This window comes from Lontra canadensis, unplaced genomic scaffold (assembly GCF_010015895.1).
Source record: "Lontra canadensis isolate GAN:19392208 unplaced genomic scaffold, GSC_riverotter_1.0 scaffold114, whole genome shotgun sequence".
NCBI classification, from domain to species: domain Eukaryota; kingdom Metazoa; phylum Chordata; class Mammalia; order Carnivora; family Mustelidae; genus Lontra; species Lontra canadensis.
This window is the reverse complement of record NW_022631108.1, coordinates 350,885-375,662: the sequence shown is the minus strand read 5'-3', so window position 1 is coordinate 375,662 and position 24,778 is coordinate 350,885. Positions and strand designations below refer to the sequence as shown.

At 35.4% G+C, this 24,778-nt stretch overlaps 1 protein-coding gene across 5 annotated transcripts in view; it reads left to right on the top strand.

The window, feature by feature from the left end:
• ATRX (ATRX chromatin remodeler) overlaps nt 1–24,778 on the top strand; it is a 294,269-nt gene that overhangs the window by 69,020 nt on the left and 200,471 nt on the right. For 2 of the 5 annotated variants that reach the window (XM_032840597.1, XM_032840593.1), the window contains exons 3-8: nt 11,399–11,454; nt 12,542–12,594; nt 13,819–13,943; nt 16,564–16,677; nt 22,723–22,832; nt 24,670–24,737. In XM_032840597.1, coding sequence (XP_032696488.1) covers nt 11,399–11,454; nt 12,542–12,594; nt 13,819–13,943; nt 16,564–16,677; nt 22,723–22,832; nt 24,670–24,737 — 526 coding nt within the window. The remainder of the gene's footprint in view (nt 1–11,398; nt 11,455–12,541; nt 12,595–13,818; nt 13,944–16,563; nt 16,678–22,722; nt 22,833–24,669; nt 24,738–24,778) is intronic. The other 3 variants (XM_032840594.1, XM_032840596.1, XM_032840595.1) reach the window with 3 other exon arrangements.

Sequence of the window (24,778 nt, the reverse complement as noted above, 5' to 3'; positions counted from 1 at the left end):
TTATGACCTGAGCTGAAGGCAGCCACTTAACGACTGAGCCACCAGGTGATTTTTGATTACTGATTATTGATTACTCAGTCGGTTTAAATTTTCTGTTGCTGTTTTGGTTTTGGTAATTTGTGTGTTTCTAGGAATTTATCTTCTAGTTTGCCCAGTTGGCAAGTAATTTTTCATAATATTCTCTTATAATTGTTCGTATTTCTGTGGCATTGGTTGTAATTTCTTCTCTTTCATTGGTGGTTTCATTTATTTGGGTCCTTTCTCTCTTTTTTTAATTCTGGCTAGTGGTTCATCAGTTTTATTAATTCTTTCAGTGAATGAGCTCTCATTTTCATTGGTCTGTTCTGGTTTTTTTTTGTTTTGTTTTGTTTTTGTTGTTGTTTATATATCCTTTATTTCTGCTCTAATCTTTATTATTTCCCTTCTTCTGCTGGTTTTCACTTGCCCTTCCTTTTTCTAGTTCCTTTAGGTTTGAGTTTAAGTTGTTATTTGAGCCTTTTCTTGCTTCTTAATGTAGGCCTATATTTCAGTGTACTTCCCTCTTAAGACTGCCTTTGCTGCATCCGAAAGGTTTTGGACTGTTGTGTTTTCATTTTCATTTGTTTCCATGTATTTTTTTTATTTCTTCTTTGGTTTCCTGGTTAACCCTTTTATTCTTTAGTAGGATGCTCTTTAACCCCTGTGTATTTGTGGTCTTTCCAATTTTTTTTCTTGTGGTTGACTTAAAGATTCCTAGTATTACGATCTGAAAATATGAATGGTCTGATCTCCATCTTTTTGTACTTGTTTAGGGCTGATTTGTGATCCAATATGTGATCAATTCTGGAGAATGTCCATGTGCACTTGAAAAGAATGTGTGTTCTGCTCCTTTAGGATAAAATATTCTGTAATTTTAATATCCTCTTTTTATCACTATTTTTTGCCATTTTAATTACTGTGTGTCTTGGTGTGGACCTCCTTGGGTTGATTTTTTTTGGGGGGGGTGTCTCTCTCTACCTCTCTGTGGATCTGGATTTCTGTTTCCTTCTTTAGATGTGGTAATTTTTCAGGTATTATTTCTGCAAATAAACATTCTGCCCCATTTTGTCTTTCTTCTCTTCCTGGGATCCCTGTATGTTCCTATGCTTGATGGTGTTGCTGCGTTCCTTTAATCTGTTCTCATTTTTTATTCTGTTGTTTCTCTTGTGTAGCTTGATTACCTTCCAGTACTCTGTCTTCAAGGTCACTGATGTGTTTTTGTGCTTCCTCTAGTCTACTATTTATTCCCTCTAGTGTAGTTTTAATTTCATTTATTGTGTTCTTCATCTCTGCTTGGTTATTTTTTTAAAGATTTTATTTATTTGTTAGAGAGAGAGAGAGAGATCACAAGTAGGCAGAGCAGCAGGCGGTTGGGGGGGAAGCAGGCTCCCTGCTGAGCAGAGAGCTGGATGTGGGGCTTGATCCCAGGACCCTGAGATCATGACCTGAGCCGAAAGCAGAGGCTTAACTAACCACTGAGCCATCCAGGTGCCCCAACTGCTTTTTTTTTTTTTTTATTTTATATCTCTTTTTGAGGTTCTCAGTGAGATCCTCTGCTCTTGTCAGTTCTAGTGAGTATCTCTAAGACCATTACATTAAATTTCTCTCCGGCATGTTGCTTATCTCTGTTTTGCTTGCTTTTCTTCCTGTCATTCCCCCCTCCCCCAATTTGGTGCATATTTTTTTTTCTCATGTTGTGTCACTCTTTGTCATTTATATGTGTTAGGAAAGTCATCTATGTGTTTTACACTTGTAAGTAATGGTCCTTTGAGGAAGATTTCGGAGGTGTCTCCTGTATGTGTTGTGTGCACCATACTGTTGTGCCTGAGCCACAGTTTTCTTCAGTGCAGTTGGATCCAGTGGCTCCCTTTGTCTATTAGGGGCAAAGTTTAGTCCCTGCATTGTTAATAGGCCAGTCTGGGGACAGCTTGTGCTTGAGTTGGCTTATATAAGACATTTGCAGGGCACACTCTTAACTGAACTGCAGGGTACTCTCCGTGTATTGTCCCCTGAGACTTGCATAAGTGAGTGGGGCCTGCTATCATACCATTTGTCTGCTCTCAGCCTTCTGCAGGGCTGCATTTGAACTGGTCTGTGTGCTTATTTGTCTCTTCCCCCAGGGCATGAGTCATTTTGTATTGGTTCTAGCCACTTTTAGGTCTGCTTGCACAATGCCAGTGTTTTGGTTCCTCTTTAGGTGGACTTTTGCTGTTGGGTTCAGTGGGCCATATTGGAAGGAGAGGGGGTGTGGGCAGGGCCCATAGTATCAGCAACGTATGCACTAATCTGCTCTAGAGGGGACCTGGAGATGCTTTAGAGAACTCTAACAGAGGGCATGGTGTACTGTTTGCGAGTGAGGTGGAGAGTGTTCTCTGGTCCCTGGTATCAGGACTAGGGATTGGGGAGGTTAAATGGCACCTGCCCACTCTTTTGTTCTTGGAGTAGTCTCCTGAGGATCCCTTCCCCTCCTGTGCAGGTTCTCAGATAAGTAAATACACCAATTTCCTTACCGTAAACTTGCTTCTATGTGGTATCTCACTGGGGTTGTTTTTCATGCTGGCTCTTTAAGGGCAGGGACTCCATTTCCCCTCGCTCTGTGGTTTTCCCAGAGCTCAGCCTGCTGATTTTTAAAGTTCAAAGTATTGAGCCCCACTGATTATGAGAATTTTCAGTGTTGAGTTTCTCTCATTTTCAAAGCCAAATGTTATGGGGCTCCTTCTTTCCAGTGAAGGCCCCCACTGCCTGGGCAACCTGGTATGGGGTCTGCTCTTTTCCCTTCTCTGTGCTTGTGGTTTCCTTTACTCTTGCAGACAGTCTCTGGGTCAGTTTTGTTCTTAACCATGTCTCTGCCCTCTCTACCATTTTTTAAAAAATTTTTTAAGACTTTATTTATTTATTTGACAGATAGAGATCACAAGTAGGCAGAGAGGCAGGCAGAGAGAGAGAAAGGAAGAAGCAGGCTCCCTGCCAAGCAGAGAGCCCGATGCAGGGCTCGATCCCAGAACCCTGAGATCATGACCTGAGCCGAAGGCAGAGGCTTAACCCACTGAGCCACCCAGGTGCCACCTCTCTACCATTTTTGATGTGACCTCTTCTCTATGATTGCTGTGGAGAATCTGTTTTAACAGTCTTTGGCTTGTTTTCTGTGTTATTTACACTGATGTAGGTGTTATTTAGGTGTTTCCATGGGTGGATGGGAGCTTAGGACCCTTCTACTCTATTATCGTCTCCTAAAGTTGATATTGATACTTTTAATTTTAATTTCTTACCTCAGATTTCATTGTAGTCTTCCTCTTTTTGTATTTTAACTTCTTTCTGTAACAGAGAAATCTGGCCCTGCTATCCTCACTTCTTGTACTCATTTGCTCAGTCCTCATGTTATCTTCCTGGTTTCAAATTTGCTAACCATACCATCACAACAGAGAATCCTAACTAGCATTAAGTATTTGTTTTAAATTCTCTTTGTCTTTAGAATGACATTATATTGTCAGAGTTCTGTGTTTGGGTAGATGGGGAATTATGCCTCTGGTGGTGGTAGGCTAGCTTCATTTACACAAGCAGATTATCTCCCACAGGTATAAAGTCTGGCCAAAATACTGAAAATAATTATTTGAAGGAACTGGAAAGTGACAAAAAGCAGACACAAATGGGAGGGGAGTGAACACATGGAGGAAGGAAATACTATTAGTGGATTCTCACTTGTTAAGCCTTTTTTCCTTATGGAAAGTGCCAGTTAGCTCAGTCGGGGCAGTTAAGATTGGATAGAAATCTGCATTCATATTGGATGAAGTATGAAGAAATTTAGGGGAACCCTAGCAGCTCTTGTAAAACAAAGGGGGTGGATTCCATTCAAAAGAGAGCTACAAATTGAGAACTCCAAAAGCTTCAAAAACTCCAACCATACCTGTGATTGAATTGTTCAAGTGCAGCCCAGATTCCAGGTAGCTCAGTTATGGGCTAAAAAGAACAGTAGAAAACTTTTAGTTGGTTCCAGTACAGGGTAAACAGTTTGGGGTTTGATTTCAACTAAGTTAACTGCCTGCATCCTCATAACAGAAATATCAGCTCTTTGGAGGAACATAGTGGGCTGCAGTGTCTTCATTATATCTTTAAAAAAATGACATGTACCAATCCAAAAATACTAGATAGATGAAGAAAGAAGAAATGTGACCCATGCTTGAAAAGGAAAGACAATGAGTAGACACCAATCTGCAGATGACTCCAGCTTTGAGATTAACAAACAAGAATATGAAAGCAATTACAACTAAGCTCAAGCACAAAAAGGCAAATACATTTATGATGAAAAGAGAGATAGGAAATCTTTGCATAGACATAAAAACTGTAAAACCCCATTTTGAAATTCTAGAACTAAAAAATACAATTTTGAATAACACATCATTGTACTTGACAGGAGATTAAAGGTAGCAGTCTAAGTGTTAGTGAATTTGATGACAGACTAATAGACTTTATCCATTTGAGACTAGAAAACATTAAAAAAGAAAGTGTGTGGATACTTGCTCTTCAAAGCTTTTCCCCAGTAAAACTGTATAGTTAGCAATCAAACGCATGCAAAGAGTAAGAATGTGTAATCCATGCTCAGGGAAAAAAAGTCAGTGGAAATTCTCAGTGGGCCCAGCATTTTATAGTTATTCATATACTAATTTTACATATATTTTGTTAGGTTTTTACATAAGTGTTTCAGGTATTTGGGGTGCTATTTTAAAATCTGTTGTTACATGTATTTCGTATTTTATTTGTTCATTGCAGGTATGTTGGAATTTTATTCTCATTTTATGTTGTCCTTGAATCCTGTGAACTTGCTGTAGGGAGGATTTTTGTTTATTTTTTTGCCTTGTTGATTCCTTGGAATTTTCCACATAATCTTGTCTGAAAATAGGGACAGTTTTAGTTGTTTCATCTGTGCTCATTTTAATTCTGTTTCTTGCCTCATTATGCTGGATAGGAGTTTTTATATTTTCCATTAGTATCTTGAATGGTGATGGCAGATGTTCTCTTGATGTTTCTGATTTTGGTGGTAAAACAGTCTTTCACCGTTAAGTATGATGGTGCCTGTATAAATGATTTTTGTAAATATCAAGTTGAGGATGTTTCCCTCTATTCCTAGTCTTCTGATGGTTTTTTACAGTGATGTTTATATTCAGATAATTACAGATTCACATACAGTTGTAACAACCAATATAGAGATCTTATATACACTTTGTCTATTTTCCCCATAATGGTAACACTTTCTCAAGCTATAATATGTTATTGTAATCAAGTTATTGATATCTACAGATCTGGTTCAGATTTCCTAAGTTTTCCTTTACTTGTATGGTTTATTGAGTTTTATACAGTTTTATTACTTGGGTTGCTTCATAGCTCCACCTCTATTGTCATATATCCACTGTCACAGATTAGTCATCTTGCCCTTTCATAATCATGCTCACCTCCCTAACCAACTGCTACCCAGGCCTGGCAATCACTAATCTGTCCTCCATTTCTAAAGGTCTGTCATTTGAAACATGTTAAACAAATGTAATTATATATTTGTATGTATTTGGGATTTGGTTTTTTCACTTAGTGTAATTCCCTAAAGATTCATCTGAGTTTTAGCATGTACCAGTAGTTATTTCCTTCTTATTGCAGTGTAGTAGTGTTCCATGGTATGGATATACTACAGTTTGTTTAACCATTCACCTGTTAAGGGACATCTGGGCTGATTCCATATTTGAGATATTACAAATAGAACTGCTGGTAAACATTTGTGTGAGCTACATTTTCATTTCTCTGGGATAAATGCCTAGGAGTGTAGTTGGTGGGGTCATATGATGGTTGCTTGTTTATTTTAAGATACTCCTACTAAACTGTAAACTGAGTTCCAGAGGGGACACACCATTTTATATTCCCAAAACAACGTATGAGTGACTCAGTTTCTCTGCATCTATACCAGCATTTGGTGTTATCATTGTTTGCTTTTTAATTTGATGTATTGCGGTAGATAATTAATGATATCTTGGGGCATTTCCCTAATGACTAATAACACTTTTAACACTGTTATTGAGATATACTTTGTATAGCATAAAATTTGCCCATTTAAAGTATATAATTTAGTAGTTTTTATATTTCACAGATACGTGTAACCATCACCATAATTGTATAACCTTTTTATCACATCGAAAGAAACATTCCCACCCCCTCACTAATCTATCAAGCAACCTCACTAATCTTTCTTGGTTTTATAAATTTTCCCTCTGGACTTTTCTTATGCATGGCATTGTATAATATGTGATCTTTTGTGACTGGCTTCTTTCACTTAGTATAATGTGTTCAAGGTTTATCTGTGTTGTAGCATGTTTTAATACTTAATTCCTTTTTATGGCCAAGTAACATTCTTTTATATGACATTTGTTTTATCTGTTCATGGATATTTGTCTTGTTTATAGCTTTTGGCTGTTGTGAATAATGCTGCTATAAACATTTGTAAACAAGTTTGTGTATGGCAGTGTATTTTCATTTTTCTTGGGTACACACTTATGACTAGGATTGCTAAGTTGTATGGTAACTACATTAAATCCTTTGAGGAAATGCCAAAATGTTTTCCAAAGTGGCTGCACCTTTTTATGTTCCCATCCGCAGTGTATGAGGATTCTGATTTCTTTGTATTCATGACAACAATTATTTTGACTTTTTGATTTTTAGCCTTCCTAGTGCATGTGAAGTAGCGTCTCATTTTGGATTTCGTTTTCATTTATCTTATGGCTGATGATATTGAGCATCTTTTCATGTGCTTGTTGGTAATTTGTATATATTTTCCTTGGAGAATTGTCTCTTCAGACCATTTGCCCAGTTTTTAATTGGGTATTTGTTTGTGTTACTGACTTTTAGCATTCTTTATACATTCCAAACTTTTTATTATGATAAAATTTAGCATTTTAACCAATTTTAAGTATACAGTTCTCTGGCATTATGTACATTCATGTGGTTGTGCAAACATCACCACCATCTATCTCCAGAACTTTTCTTCTTTAAAGGAAACTCTCTACCCATTAAGCACTAACTTTCCAATCCTCTCTTCCCTAGCTTCTGACAGCCACCATTCTACTTTCTGTCTCTATAACCTTGACTATTTTAGGATCCTCATATAAGTGGGAGGGCTAATACAGTTTTTGTCCTCTTGTGTCTGGCTTATTTTACTTAGCATAATGGCCTTCAAGGTTCATCAGTGTTGTGGCCTGTATCAGAATGACCTTTTTAAAGCTGAATAGCATTCCATTGTATGTATATAGCATATTTTGTTATTCATCTGTCAAGGGGAACTTGGGTCAGATATATGATTTGCGAATAGTTTCTCCCGTTTTGTTGGTTGTCTTTCATCTTCTTGATGGTGTCCCTTGAAGCAGAAAAGCTTTTGATTTTGATAAAGTACAGTTAATCTAATTTTCTTTTTATTGCTCATGTTTTTGGTATCTAAGAATTCATGGTACTAAACTTGAGGTCACAGCAATTTACGCCTATATTTTCTTCTAAGAGTTTTACAGTTTTTTTTTAAGATTTTTTTTTTTTAAATTTGACAGATCACAAGTAGGCAGAGAGGCAGGCAGAGAGAGACAGGAGGAGGAGGAGGAGGCAGACTCCCTGCTGAGCAGAGAGCTCTATGTGGGACTCGATCCCAGGATCCTGAGATCATGACCTGAGCCGAAGGCAGAGGCTTTAACCACTTAGCCACCCAGGCGCCCCAGAGTTTTACAGTTTTAACTCTTTAGATCTTCGATGCATTTGGAGTTAACTTTTGTATGTGGTGTGAGTCAGGGCTCCCAAGTTCACTTTTTGCATGTGGATACATAGTTATGTTAACATCATTTGATAAAAAAGACTATTTCCCCACTGAATGGTCTTGGCATCCTTATTGAAAATCAGTCGGGGGGAGGAGGGGAAGGGAAGAAAATCAGTCAACCACGGTTTTATTTCTGGACCTTCAGTTTTTTTTTTTTTAACTCCTCTATATGTCTATCCTTTTGCCAGTACTACACTGTATTAATTACAGTTGTTTTATAGTAAGTTTTGAAATTGTGAAGTGTGAATCTTCCTATTTTGTTTTTTATTTTGAAGGCAAATTTGGCTATTCCTGTTTTTAATTCTATACAGATTTTTGAATGAGCTTGTCAATTTCTAGAAAAAAGTCAGCTAGGATTCTGACAGGGATTGCATTGTATTGATAGATCAGTTTGGGGACTATTACCATCTTACTGTTGGATTGTTTTCTTTATTTTCAGGTCATTCGTTATAAGTGAGTAGAAATACAGTTGATTTTTTTAATATTATTCTTGTATTTTTTAATCTCTCTGTACTCTTTTACTAGTTCTAATAGTTTTTTTGGTGGATTCCATAGATTTTCTACATATAAGATAATGTCATCTCCAAAGAGAGATAGTTTTACTTCTTTGTTTTCAATCTTGATGCCTTTTCTTTCTCTTGACTGCTTGCTCTGGCTAGAATCTTCATTACAATATTGAATAGAAGTGGCAAGAGTGGATTTCCTTTCTTGTTTCTGATCTTGGGGAGAAAGGATTCAGTCTTTCACTTTTAGTATGATGTTAACTGGTGGGTATTTTGTAGATAGTTGATGTTCCCTTTTTTTAGGGTCTATTAAAATAACTTTTAGTTTTTAGAGCTGTTTACTTTTTAAAAATTTTCCAAGATTTTATTTATTTATTTAAGAGAGAGAATGAGAGAAAGAGAGAGAATGCACAAACCAGGAGAGGGGCAGAGAAGCAGTCTCCCTGCTAAGCAAGGAGCCGGATGTGGGACTCCATCCCAGAATTCTGGGATCATGACCTGAGCCGAAGGCAGTGGTTAACCAACTGAACCACCCAGGCACCCCAGAGCAGTTTTATGTTCACAGAAAAATTGAATGAAAAGTACAAGGATTTCCTATATCTTCCTCCCCACACATGCATAGCTTACCCCACTGTCAACAGGCAACACCACAGCTGTACATTTCTTACAGTTGATGAACTTACACTGACAAGCCATTATCACCTAGAACCCATAGTTTGCATTAGTTTTCACTCTTGGTGTTATACATTCTGAGGATTTTGACACATGTGTAATGACATGTATCTACCATTGTAGTATCATACAGGTTGGTTTCACTACACTTAAAATTCTCTGTTCCATCTATCCATTCTTCCTTTCCCCTTAAACTCCTGGCAGTCACTGAAGTTTTTACAGTTTCCATGGCTTTGCCTTTTCCAGTATGTCCTAATAGGTGGCCTTTTCAGATTGGGTTCTTTCACGTAATAAACATTTAGGTTTCCTCCATCTCTCTTTTTTTTTAAAGTGATGAATACTACTCCATTGTCTGGATGTACCAGGGTTAATTTATCCTATTCACCTTGTGAAGGATATGTTGGTTGTTTCCATGTTTTGGTGGTTATGAATAAAGCTACTTATAAAGATCTTTACATAAATAAAAAGGGTGTTTATGTAAAATAAAAGTGTTTATAAGCTCTGTGTGCAGGTTTTGAGTGGATTTAGTTTTCATCTTATTTGGGTAATTATCAAGGAGTGTGATTGCTGGATCACATGGTAAGAGAATGGTTCATTTTGTAAGAAACTGCCCCAATGTCTTCCAGAGTGGTTGTACCATTTTCCCTTCCCAAGAGCAATTGAATGAGACTTGTGTTGCTCCACATCCTCACCAGCATTTGATGTTGTCAGTGTTCTGCATTTATCCATTGATTGTATAGTACTATCTGCTTGTTTTAATTTCCAATTCCATCATGACATGTGATGTGGAGCATCTTTTCATATGCTTGTCACTTGTGTATCTTTGGTAAGGTATCTTCAGATCTTTTGCCCATTTCTAATCATGTTTATTATTATTGAGTTCTTTGTATCCTTTAGATAATAGCTCCTTATGAGATTTGTCTTTTGCAGATTTTCTCCCCCTCTGTGGGAGAAGGACTTGTCTTTTATTCTGTTGAAGTTTGCTAGTATTTTGTTGAGGACATTTCTTTCTATATTTGTGATAGTATTCTGTAGATTTCTCTTTTTGTGGTCACTTTACTGGTTTTGGTATGATACTGGTCTCATAAACATTAATTGGGAAGTATCCCTCCTTTTTATATTGTAAGAGTTTTTGAAGAATTTTTTTTGAATGTTTGGTATATTTCAGTGGTGAAGGCATCTGAACCTTTGATTTTTTTCTGAGTAGTTTTTGATTACTAATTCAGTCTCTTCAGTTACAGGTCAGTTCACATTGTGTATTCGTTAGTCAGTTTTGTTTATGTGTGTTTAGGAATCTGTCCATATTTTGTTTTCTAATATTTTGGCATACAATTGTTCATGATATTCCTTTGTAATCTCTTTATTTCTTTAAGGTAGCTTGTAATGCCCCCCTTTTAATTTCTGATTCTAGTAATTTGAGTTCAGCTCTTTTTTCTTGGTCTAGCTTACGGTTGCTTAATCTCATTAATCTTTTCAAAGAACTAACTTCGGTTTTGGTGATTTTTCTATTCTGTTTCATTAAATTTAGCTATAATCTTTATTATTTCTTTCCCTCCGCTTCCTTTAGGTTTAGTTTTCTGTTATTTTTCCAGTGTCTTAGGTGAAGGGATATAAAATTTAATAATAGTATGATTATATTGTTAGTAAAAGATGGAGATTAAATTTTAAGAGAAAATACTGAGAAGATTACAAGAGGAAATGTTTTGACACCAAACTACTATTTTTAGAAACTTAGTGCTTTTTAAAAAAAAATCTTCTTTTTTAAAAGATTTTATTTATTTGACAGAGGGAGAGAGAGCAAGCACAAGTAGGGGGAGTAGCGGGCAGAGGGAGAGGGAAAAGCTGGCTCCCCTCTGAGCAAGGAGTCCAGGAGTCCGATGTGGGGCTCAATCCTAGGACTGCGAGATCATGACCTGACTGAGCCACCCAAGCTCCCTGGAAACTTAGTGTTTTAATTTATTTTTATTTATTTATTTTTAAGGATTTTATTTATTTATTTGTCAGGGAGAGAGAGCATAAGCAAGGGAAGTGGCAGGCAGAGGGAGAAGCAGGGTCCTCGGCTGAGCAAGGAGCCTGATGCAGAACTCATCCTAGGAGCCTGGGATCATGACCTGAGCTGAAGGCAGATCCTTAACTGACTGAGCCTCCCAGGCATCCCTAGAAACTTAGTGCTTTTAAAGAAGGAGTTAGTGTGTCAAGGGAGTGGTTCTGATGAGAAAATTCTTCTGGAAATATTTTAATGTGAGTAATATAGTACCAGTACTATTATACTTCATAGATTGAAAAATGGCTTCATGGAGTTGCAGTATTGGTATTCTGTTTGATAATGCTTTGAAGAGATAAATAAAATTTTTATTTCTTCTCTTTTAAGAAAAAGTCAGTGGTTCTGGAAATAACTCAGATATGATGGAAAACAGCAAGGAAGAGGTAAGACTAATTAAAAGCATTTAAAAGATACTTACTAATTGCTAATAACCAACTAGAGTATATGTTATCAGATTGATTCTGGTTTTTTTAAAGATTTATTTATTTATTTTAGAGAGAGCAAGCAAGCGAGCACATAACAGGGAGGGGCAGAGGGAGAGGGAGAGAGAGAGAGACTCAAGCAGATTCCACGCTGAGCATGGAGCCCAACACAGGGCTCGGTCTCATGACCCTGAGATCATGACCTGAGCTGAAACCAAGAGTTGGACACTCAACCGACTGCGCCACCCACGCACCCCAGATTGCTTCTGTTTAGTACTGCATGTGTTTAAGTTTACTGTATGCTGAAGTATTATGATACTTCATTTTGGGTAGTTGTTTATTTTTAGAAGGTGTTCATTGTTTTTATTATTGTGTGGTTCACTTTAGCAATATACCTAAAGTCAGACAACTGAAGACTTACTAACAAGATAAGTATTTGAACATTATTATATTGCAGTGGTGCTCAAGGTGGTTGTTACGGGCATGATTCCATGGTTCTGACATCTCTCAAAACTGGATATTTAGAGTATCTAAAGCGTTATTACAGGAACCCATTCTGATATCCTTCACTCATGATACCCAGGTCTATGCTACCTAGTATAAAAATTTTAATCCAAAAAAATATATTGATTATATTGGAAAAATGAGGATAAATTTAGTATCTCAAAGCAAATTGTAGAAGGTACTTTGTGCCATATGTTAGGATAGAGAAAATGACACATTTTTTAGATCCATTGGGATCTGATTACTTCTGTAATCAGATGTTGACTTGGGTCAAGATCATGGTGTAGTAGTATATCCTCACCTACACACAAAGTTCAATAGAAACAATTTAATAAGAACAACCAGGAAGTTAATCTCAACTCAAGGAAGCCTGAGAATAAATGATAATTAGTTTTTGAAGTTCCTTTTTAAAAAAATATTTTAGACTTAAAAGTAATATCCCATTATGTTAACTACATCACAGATTTTGGTATAAGGAAATAGTTAATTGTAGGGTTGTTCTTTGAGAGTTGTATTCACTTTTTTATTTATTTCTCACATTTAGGGAGCTAGCTCTTCAGAAAAATCCAAATCATCAGGATCATCACGATCAAAAAGGTTGGTTGATATTGAAGGGAAAACATTTTCAGATTGTTTTATTTTCTTTTTCTAAGAATAATAATCTTTTCGAAACTTCAGGTGCCCTTGTTCTGACTAAAGTATTTTATACAAATATACCCATTAAAAACTAGACAGTGTAATATAATGAATTCTTTTGTATCCATTAATTAACTTTAACACTTACTGATTCATTCTGACTTTGATTTTTAATGGAATTTTCCAAGGAGGATTTATCATGCCATAGTGGTCCTTGCAATATGTTGATCATTTCTTTTAGATCATATATGTGCTCAAAAGAAGGACAGAGGAAAAATGAAATGAATGCCTCATGAAGCAATAAGGGTTTTTTAGGATTATGTAAATTGTCCAGGATGATGGGGAGGGGTAGCCATTACACTTATGAGGAAGTTACAAGGAGATCAAAGAGTGGTAAAAATACTTTTCTGTGTGAAATTGTCAAAATGAATTGTACATAAGGACTGAAAATACTTCTGATCATACTATAAAGCATAATATACTGCAGAGTATTGATTTTATTAGAAGTTTGCAGTTTATTGGGCATTTGTTGGTTTTTGGGGTGTGTGTGTGTGTGTGTGTGTGTGTTTAAGAAGGCTCCACACCCAGTGTGGAGCTTGAACTCAAAACCTGGAGATCAAGAGTCAGGTGCTCTATTGACTGAGCCATCCAGGTGCCCTGGGCATTCATTGTTTCTTACTAGTGGGCATGTCTCCTAATAACCACAGCTTTATTTTAACTTATTCTCTAAAGGAATGATTCTTTTTTTAAAAAAAGATTTTATTTATTTATTTGACAGAGATCACAAGTAGGCAGAGAGGCAGGCAGAGAGAGAGGAGGGGAAGCAGGCTCCCCGCTGAGCAGAGAGCCCGATGTGGACCTCAATCCCAGGACCCGGGGATCATGACCTGAGTCAAAGGCAGAGGCTTTAACCCACTGAGCCACCCAGGCGCCCTAAAGTAATGATTCTTAAAGAAGAGATCCCTTTATGATTCCCTCCAGTAGCTTTTTTAGAGTGAACATACCCTGGTCCTACCCCAGACCTACTGAATCATAATTTTTGGTAATATGGTACAGAGATGTGTTCTCCTGTAGGTGAGTCTGATGTGTATCTCTGGTTAAGAATCACCATTCAATCTAAACACATTCTTTGGTTATTAATCTGTCAGAAATGTCCATAATTCTATGGACTTAATTCTTTCATAGGAAACCTTCAATTGTAACAAAGTATATTGAATCTGATGATGAAAAACCTTTGGATGAAACTGTAAATGAAGATGCTTCTAATGAAAATTCAGAAAATGATATTACTATGCAAAGCTTGCCAAAAGGTAATGTGTATTGATTTTTCATATGTTAAAGTGTATTTTTAAATGTCATTATAAAATTGGGGCTTGATTATTGTTAGCTTGTGTAAAGGAGCAGAGCTAGCATTTTAATAGTGGTTGTCTGGAAATTATTAGAATGGTAATGAAAATGTGTGTTACTGAGGTTAAAAAATTAGAATATATGCAGTCAGGTTTGAAAAAGAACAAAACTTATTTTCTCTTTCCATTGGGTTTTAGAAAAGAGATTTTGGTTTCTAAATTGTATTTGAATGTGGAAGTTAGTTTAAATGTTTATATTTAGTTTTGGCTCAGCAAATTTAAATATGCTTTCTTTATAGGTTAACACACAAATATTCTTAAAACTTCAAGAAAACATTTAAAAATCTGGTTTCATCTTACCGCATTCTTAAATTCTCTAAGACCGAAAGCTGAAGTTAATTATAAAAGATAGATTTAGGTGTATTTCTTGTAATTATCTCTTTAAAATACCTTGTCACATGCCTTTCAACTGTTGCAGTTCTAACTTTAAAACCTCATTAATTAGATTGGGGGAAAAAAGCCAAATAAAAATCTTGGATGTTTCATAGCCCAAGTCTGAGAGAAGTATGTTATACGATAAGAGTAATGATAAAGGTCTTGGTAATTTCATGGTGTTTCAGAGTCAAAGATTTCGATTTTTTCTTTATTAATAATATGTGGAAGTATGTTTGATTTTTCAGATTTATCCTCGCAGATCATTGATAGCAGATTTTACTAAATTTTGTTCTCTGTCTACATTTATATTTTTGTGACACATTTTTTGATTATGAAAGTTAAGAAAATGGTGGGAAGGAGCATAAGATAATACTTGACTAGGACAAATTAGGATTTATAGTAGATGAAATATGAAATGAGGAAAAGGAATGAATGAGAGAAAGTAGAAACAAAATTGATGGGCCTACCATTTACTTGTCTTTGCAAATCACCCGTGACAATTTTATGCATGGTTGGTGGCCGAGGGCAGAAACAACGACTTGAGGGAGTGTGAGTATTGTTACATTCTCAGTGGTTGTCACTGGGAGTCCTTATGATGGTTACTGGGTGAGCTAAGAAATATGAGTTAAATTCATTCTTTCAATGGTACTGTGGCAGAAAGTACAGTATGTTTATAACCTGAATTAATCATAATTCTCTCCCACCAAACCAAAAATAGACCCATTTCATAAGGTAGAATTTGGGTGATGATGATTATTATAATGCTATATTGAGTGTGTATAGGTACCAGACTCTTATAGAACTAACTCATTTAATCCTCAAACCAGTATTGTAAGGTAGTTACTGTTTCTACTTGTAGAAATAAAGGAACAGATTCAGAGCTCAAGGAACTTTTTCAAGCTTTAAATTAGGAAACTGGGTCTGCTTGAATCCAAAGCTAGTGAGTGCTTTCTCCACTCTACTACTTTGCTTCCATTTAGAGAAGAATCTTCAGAAATAATTCTGTTTTTTCATTAATTATAAATCTTGAGCTTTTTCAAATGCTATGGCTTCTCTGAGAGTATGTATGTGAAATGGTTGTTGTAAATGAAGGTTTTTTTGGTGTGTAGATTATTTAAATTCACCAGTTTGTAAAAACTCATTCCTCTATGCCTGCTTTCCCTTCCTTTTTTCCAGAGACTCAGAAATACATATTACTAGATGTTGTACCTTGCCAAAATCTGTGTGCTGAATAACATAGGCCCATGTTTCAGGGATACTGCCCCTGACAAGTCCCGGGTTTTAATTTCTTAAATGTTGCCAATAATGCCCAATTACCAAGCCCAGCAATGTAGGTAAATGTGAGACCTGGACCCTTTTTACTATGCTCCTGCTTTATTTGCTCTTGAGAGATTATAAAGAAAACTTAAATTAACAACCTATCTTCTCAGATCACATGTTTTATACTAAGAAGTACCTTCTTTATAAAATATTCCATAGAGACCAATAGTTGATCTCATTCTACAGTTTATTGTTAGAACAGTTGAGCTTAAGTACCTTAAGGCAATCTTCTGTTTTAAGACTCTTTAAGGACTTTTCAGGGTACTAAAAATTTGACATACTAGTTGGGAAATGCCTCAGAATAGGTATAGCAATAATAGCAGAATTAACTTCTCACATTGCCTCCCACTGTCCTCCCCCAAAACAATATAAAAAAAACCCTTACAAATCTTTTTCTGAGTTTGTGATTTGGATTATGAGAAGAATAGGATGTCTTTTTAAAATTTTCCTTCTGGTCCTTCTATTTTATAAACTTTTTTGGAGCTTAGCATGGGTGTTCATACTCAAAACAGTTTTTGTGATAGGCACTAAAAATTCAGAACTGGGCTGAGGCTTTCTACTTTATTCACACATTTCTGTTATAATCAGTTCATAAGATCCCTACCCTATTTTTTATTAATTATATTCCAACAAGTAATCTTATTGCTGACACCTGGCCCTTTTACTATTTCCCTGTTTTATTTAGTTTTGAAGAGGTCCTTACACAAGTATTGAAAGCTTGAAAGAACAAAATTATGTACCAGCAATGTTGGCTTTATCTGAACTGAAGTCTTGTACTTCATTTGCACATTTAATATGTGTAATGGTTTTTTAAATGAAATCATTCTAGGTACAGTGATTGTACAACCAGAGCCAGTGCTGAATGAAGACAAAGATGATTTTAAAGGGCCTGAATTTAGAAGCAGAAGTAAAATGAAAACTGAAAATCTCAAAAAACGCGGAGGTAAATACAAGTGGAAATGAAAACATGAGTTTAAATTGCTGTTTATGACCATATTGGAAAATCTGATGTGCTTATTAAAAATACCTCCACTTTTCTGCCCGTTGTTTATTAAAAGCACTACTTAAAAATAACTTCTGTTTCTCTCTGAGCTCTGAAGCAGAAAAGGTTAAACATTTATCAAAATACCTTTGCCTTCAGTGGCTATAAAGTTATCTCAAGAAGCTTAGCATTTCCTTCTTGAATATTAGTTCTGTAATGCCTATACGCCAAAATACCATGTGTTCCCTTTCACCCGGAAAGAGTTTCAGATTTGGACAAAATCTTGCCTGTGGCCTTCAGGTAAATATATATATAAATATATATAAATATAAATATAAATAAATATATATATATATATATATATATATGTAATACATTGTATCACAGAGTTACCTGTGTGTTAGTATTATTTGGGGTGCTTACTAAAAATGCAAGTCCCTTAACTCCACTAACAAATTAGAATTTTGGGGGATGATGTCAAGAATGAGCCCCATTTTGTTCTTTTGTATATTAAAGTTGGAGATCAACTGATGTAAGGATAATAATGTAGAAATGAGTAGGAAGGAGAAGGGAGCTAGAGCTAGTAACCTTCTTTTCAGCTGTCTGAGCTGTCTTTTCTTTTGTCTGTCTATCCCCACTTATACACACACCATGTTGACTAATCATCTGTAGAAAGTTAGCATAAGGAGGATTCATTTAGAAATTTATGACAGTGGGGTATGTTTCCCATTTGTGTGTGATTTTTAAATAGTGCCTGTATATTTTTTGGGCAGATTTACAGAGCCATAATCCATGACTGTAAAAGGAACAAATCTCTTAAAAATAGAACATGACACTAAATTTCTAAGTAGAAGTGTAATGGAAGCATGTCTTTAATATTTATCATGTTACTTGTGAAATTATAGCGTAGTACTTATATTGGTGAAATTTTGTGCAGATTTTTATTTCAGTGCTATATGCTTATCTTGATGGAATTAGTAAAATATATCTGTATTGTATATATTTTTGGATTAAATAACTCATTAGGTTGTTGGAGAAAATCAAAGAAATGTTTAGTCTGTTGTCCACAAGAGGGCGTTCTGCTCCTTTCAAGCATAGGGAAGATTTAGGGAGAATGTAGTTCATAGTAGGGAAACGGCCATTGCAGCAGCAGAGCTCGCCAAAGCTGAATAGTTTTGTTAAAAGAAAGAGAATCAGCAAGTTGAAGGTGACTGTAGGGATCAGTAGCAAGAGTCTGGAGAATAGATAACTAAGTGCACTGCATTGTATCAAAATTAGTATCTAAGTGGGGTCTTTGGGGAGGCACTCTTGTTCAGTGTCTAGAATGTGTATAAGGGTCCAGAAGGAGAATGAAAAAAGCACAGTTGTTGGGGAATGCATTATTTTTTAATTTTTTTAATAAACATATAATGTATTTTTAGCCCCAGGGGTACAGGTCTTTGAATCGCAAGGTTTACACACTTCACAGCACTCACCACAGCACACATTCCCCAGCAATGGGGAGTGCATTCTTAGTGCCATTTCACTATGCTGCTGGTGTTTGGTCTAAGCTGATACATTTGGAACATTTTATTGAGTGTTCTGTGTAAGAATGTTTATATTATGCTTAATGAAATGTATGTTTATAGACCTATATATAGTAGTACCTAAATCTCTCATGTTAATTTTTGTCTTAATGATTTGCTATATCTTTAAACTGTCAGAAATTATACAGGGAATTTAACTGTTTGCTTATGTACACGTGTATGAATAAACCAGTGATCTGAGGTACTGAATTGCTAGTTAATATTCAAGCTTCCTAAGAAAGTTCTATAATTAAAGCCTAGCTTAGGAAACTGTCAAGAAGGTAAACTCTGTATAATCTTATATTGATTTGAAACAAAATTAAAGGTATAGTTTTATCCACCATTTTAGGAGCCACTTTTTAAAAAACACCATAGCCTACTGACAACCTTTTCCGCAGTTTGTTAGAAAGTATATTTTACACCTAATTTTTCTACCTGGCACAATAATTTTCTTTTATTTTAAATTCCAGTATATTTAGCATGCTGTGTTATATTAGTTTTAGGTGTACAGCGTAGTGATTCAAAAATTCCATACATCGCACAGTACTTATCGTGACAGTACTTCTTAATCCCCATTGCCTATTTTATCCATCCCCATACCCACCTTCCCTCTGGTAACCATTAGTTTTGTTTGCTATAGCTAAGAGTCTGTTTCTTGGCTTATCTCTCTTTTTTTTTTTCTTGTGCTCCTTTTTCTCCCTTAAATTCCACATATGAGTGAAATCATATGGTATTTGTTTTTCTCAGATTTATTTTCCTTAGCATTACACTCTCTAGTTCTAGCCATGTCATTGCAAATGGCAAGATTTCATTCTTTTTTAATGGCTGAATAATATTCCATTGTGTATATATACCATATCTTCTTTATCCATTCATCTGTCAATGGATACTTTGGCTGCTTACATAATTTGGCTGTTGTAAATACTGCTTCTCTAAATATGTGCATGTGTCCCTTTGAATTAGTGTTTTTGTATTTTGGGGGTAAATACCCAGTAATTGAATTACTGGATTGTAGGATAGTTCCATTTTTAACTTTTTGAGGAACCTTCATATTGTTTTCCAGAATGGGTGCACCAGTTGACATTCCCACCAATAATGAAGAGGGTTCCTTTTTTTCCACGTCTTTGTCAACACTTGTTTTTCTTGTGTTTTTGATTTTAGCCATTCTGACAGGTGTGGGTTCATATCTCATTGTATTTATGATTTGCATTTCCCTGATAATGAGTGATGTTGAGCATCTTTTCATGTGTCTGTTGGCTGTCTGGATGTCTTCTTTGGAGAAATATCTGTTCATGTTCTCTGCCCATTTTTTAATTGGATTATTCATTTTTTGGGTGTTGGGATTTATAAGTTCTTTTTATGTTTTGGATACTAACCCTTTCTTAGATATCATTTGCAGATATCTTCTCCCATTCTAAAAGGTTGCCTTTTAGTTTTGTTGATTGTTTCCTTCACTGTGCAGAAGCCTTTTATTTTGATGTAGTCCCAAGAGTTTATTTTTCTTTTATTTCCTTTGCCTCAGGAGACATATCTAGAAAAGTGTTATGATGGTGGATATCAGGGATATCACTGCCTTTGCTTTCTTCTAGGATTTTTAAAAGTTTAAAATCAATTAGCCAACATATAGTACATTCATTGGTTGCATATAAAACCCAGTTAGGATTTTTTTTTTAATTTTTTAAGTAATCTTTATACCCAACATGGGACTCAAACTTAAAACCTTGAGATCGTGAGTTGCACGCTCTGCTGATGGAGCCAACCAGGTTTCCCTCTTCTAAGATTTTTATAGTTTCAGATCTCACATATAGGTGTTTAATCCATTTTGAGTTTATTTTTGTATATGGTGAAAGAAAGTAGTTCAGTTTCATTCTTTTACATGTAGCTATCAAGTTTTCCCAACACCATTTGTTGAAGAGAGTCTCTTTTTCCCACTGGATAGTCTTTTCTTGCTTTGTCAGAGATTGACCGTATAATTATGGGCTTATTTCTGGGTTTTGTGTTCTGTTCTATTGATCTATATGTCTGGTTTTGTGCCAGTACTATACTGTTTTGATTACTTCAGCTTTGTAAATAATTTAAGTCTGAAATTGTGATACCTTTAGCTTTGTTTTTCATTTTCAAGGTTACTTTGGCTGTTTGGGGTCTTTTGTGGTTCCATGCAAATTTTAGGATTGTTTTTTCTAGTTCTGTGAAAAGTGCTATACCATGGTGTTTTGATAGGGATTGCATTAAATATGTAGATTGTTTTGAGTAATTTTAGACATTTTAACAATATTTGTTCTTCTAATCCATTAGCATGGAATGTCTCCATTTCTTTGTATCATCTTCAGTTTTTATCATTAATGTTTTATAGAGTTTTGTTCTCTTTAAATCTATTAAAAGGCGTTGAGCTCAGAAATGAAAATGCCTCTTTTCCATTTACACATTATGTTATAATCCTTAAGGTATTTCATAGCTAAAAGTAAAAATGTGAAGCATTTACATATAGAAACAAGTACATGAAGTAACATTGCACCATTATTCAGTGTTGGCTTTACATCTCACTTAAATGAAATACTGGTTCAGTCTTACTCCTCCATTTCCACCCCCTCCCCGCCATGATGATTATTTTGAAGTTTGCATGCATTTGTGTATATTATCTTCATATATGTTTTTATATTTTTCCTGTTCATGATTATTCATAAAGCATTTATTTTTCACTTAAAATATATAAAGTAGTATCTTGTGTATATCCTTTTGCAACATTTCACATTCAGCATTGCTTTAGAAGTGTGTCCATCTCAGTGACTATACATCTGTTTTTTTATTTTCCACTGCTCTATAGAATTTTGTTATGTGAATAAACCACTGTCCATTTCCCAGATGGAAATTATTTCCAATTTTTTGTTTTTGAAGTTTTCTAATTTCCTGTTTAGTGCTGCAGTGAATATCATATATACGGTTCTTTGTGCACATGTGGGAGAATTCTCCAAAGGATCACTTAGTTTTAATTTTTGAGTGACATATGTATAAAAGCATATAGAAGATGCTTAATATTTATTATGTTAACATTGGATGAACATTCATATTCTCTTTTATTAGTAGATCTTAATGCAGTCATTATTTGAAATGAAACACACTGTATTTGTTTTCGTTAAAACAAATACAGAGTATATGAGCACTCAAGGTCAAACACTAACATAGGACAGTATGATTTAAATATTAGCAACTTACATATGAGTCTTCAAATTCTCTATATTGTCTGGAAAAGTATGATGGTACCCTTAAAACTTGGTTAAACTTTCTTAACTTCTGCAAATAAGAATATTTGTGATGTGTTCCGGTCCATGGTGATTTGGACCTAAAGAGGAAGAAAAAAACAAAATAGAAAATTGAGAGGTGGGAAATGTATGTATTGTTTTGTTTTTTATTTACGGATATAGGTTATTATTTTAATTATCTTTTTATTTGTGAATGCAGGCATTTTCATTGGCCTGTTTGGAATCATAATCTGTCATCTTCTGTCAAGATCTTGGTTGCACATCAGAATCATCTGTTAAAACTAGAAGAAAAAAAGTCTAGGAGATTCTTATTCAGTGGTTTAGGGGTGAAAATGACTGTCTCTGCTTTTAAAAAGTTTATTCAGATGATTCTGATGCTCAGCTCAGATTGTGACGCACTGCCCTAAGCAGAACTAGGGATGAAAGTGAGGCAGGAGAGGTTTCCTCTTTGTTGCATTGGGTTATCTTTAGTCTGTTTTTCTGCAGACACTGTGGAATGGGGCTCTGCCTTCCCCCTCCTCCAAGTCATCCTCAGGTTTTGCTGTCAACATCTGTAGATATACCTATAAGTCTTATTTGTCCTTAATTGGAAATAGTAGACAGTGCTGATACATAGTGGATAGTGAGATAGACAGGTTAATGGGAATTATAGATAGTATTGAAATAAATTTAAGGTAAGAAATTGGTAATTTAAAATTACCAGGTTTTCATGTACTATATTGGAAGAGTCTGTGTAGACATTTTCATTTTGAGGATACCTAATTTTTAAGTATAAGGATGCAAGACTGTTCCACATATGTCACTTGCTTCCCCATTCTTTAAGAACTGATAATTTATTTGCAAAGCAATAGCAAAATGAAAAAGAGTTCTTGACCCCTATTTTTAGAACTTCTCTTATGGATTCCCTTCATGTTTTATCATGTTGAGAAATAGGGTTTGCATCTGTAAAAGCAAACAGATTAGGATTTGTAGTTCTGGAATTTTCCAAGGTTGTCATGTTTTTAGTAAGTCTGTAAAATTATTAGCCTTTTGTGTCCAAAATGTCACTTTTCTAAGGATTATGAAGTATTTAATTTCCAATATGAAAATTGCAAAATGCTGACTAAAGTAAATATCTTTTTTTATGTGTGTGTGTGTGTGTGTGTGTGTATGTCTGAATAATGGTCACTCCTTTCTCCTAGAAGATGGGCTTCATGGGATTGTGAGCTGCACAGCTTGTGGACAGCAGGTCAATCATTTTCAAAAAGATTCCATTTACAGACATCCTTCACTGCAAGTACTTATTTGTAAGGTATGTAATGATCTATTTATAATTCATTCCACAAATATTTGTATGTTTACTGTGTGTTAGATATTTGGTTTACAGTGTCAGACTTTTGGTGCATAGTGATGAAGAGGATGGGCCTGGTCTCTGTCTTTGGAGGGCTTATGTTGTAATGGGGAGAACAGACATTACAAAAAGCCCAGTAAGTGCCATGATCGGGGAAGTACTGTGTAATGTGGGAACATACAGGAATCCTGTGTACTCTGTAGTTGGGTTGGGGGGCTTTATAATGGAGATGCTATAAGCTGATATCTGAGCTATAAATAGGATTAGCCTGATGGAGTGGGATTGGCTCAGCATATTCTAAGCAGAGGCAACATGGTATTCAAAGGCTGGTAAGTGAAGCAGAGCATGGTGTGTTGGCAAATCTAAAGACTATACGTGTGCACAGATGTATGTTTTATAACCTTCCCTCTCGTGTATTCTGGTTACCCAAATCTCAACTCTCCATGTGGGGCAGTGGTGATGATAGAATTAAAAACGCTTCATATGTGTTATAGATAGTTTTAACAGCCTGTGTGTACTCTTTTATTAGTGATACCTTGGAGTTAATTTTAAATATCTATAGTATCAAAATTATGATTTCCCTAATTCATTACTGCTAAGATTAATTCTGGGTTAGTTTGTTTTCCAACAAAATGCTTCCTTGAAATGCAGAAGCAGACCAGATTTTCCTCAGGGATCCAGTTCTAGGTCTTTTTTTTTTTTTTTCAAGATTTTATTTATTTATTTGAGAGTGAGAGAGCACAAGTGGGGCAGAGGATCAGAGAGAGAGAGAGAGAGAGAGAGAGAGAGAGAGAGGCAGACTCCCTGCTGAGCAGAGAGCCAGATGTGGGGCTTGTCCCAGGACCCCAAGATCACAACCTGAGCTGAAGGCATACGCTTTACTGACAGGACCACCCAGGCGACCCTCTAAGTATTTCATTGTATGAGTTTTTGATATAGACCTACTTAAGTAGACTGAATTTACTTTTTCTTTTAGCAATTTGTGTTTCTCCATCGCTTGAATTCAGTTCAACCGTGAGCCTATTTAGGGGGACATGTTGTAGCTTCTAGTTTTAAAATGGGATAGTTGAATTTCATATGGCTGGATTTTTAATGTGCATTTCCTTTCTCTTTTCTAAAATATATAATTTTTTTTTCAAGGCCTAGTCTGTTGAGCCTAGCCCATTTTATTAATTGGTACTTTTCATCACTGGGCAGGGAACCTTCCCTTTCTCCAGGCTTAGTGAAAATTAATTTAAAGTCAGTCAGACTTGAATTTGAGTACCAACTTTGCCTGTTACCTAATTGTATGACTTGAGGAGATTTACTTACGTATTAGGCTTTTCTCTCAAATTGGGTGTAATACTTCCAGTTGTGTATAATGTTTTGAGATTTAAAGAGAATGAAACTTAATGTAGGATAATGTTGCTTAGCCGTACACAAAGCAGGTGTTTATATATGAAGGTTACTAAATACCTGAAGTAGCAGCATCTGATACATCTTTATGTAGAGGTTTAGGAGTTCATCGTATGAAATTAGAATCCTGATTTGCCAAAATCTTTTACAAACATTATATAAAGTAGAGTGGTACTTGATGATATGGAAATCTATTTCAAGGAATTAATTTATTGAGGTATTTCTGTGTCTGGAAAGTACTATTATTTGGTAGTGAGTGATTTTGCTTTGGTTTTCTAAAACAAACACAAATACACACACTTTCCCTCTACTTTTTTTAATGACTTGAAAATAAAGTTTTTGTCCTTTATGAATATTATGCATTTTGAATATAAAATTTCCCCTTCCCCTTTTCTTTTAATAGAATTGCTTTAAATATTACATGAGTGATGATATTAGCCGTGACTCCGATGGAATGGATGAGCAATGTAGGTAGGTAATAAATCAAGATGAACATAAATTCAGTATTGTCT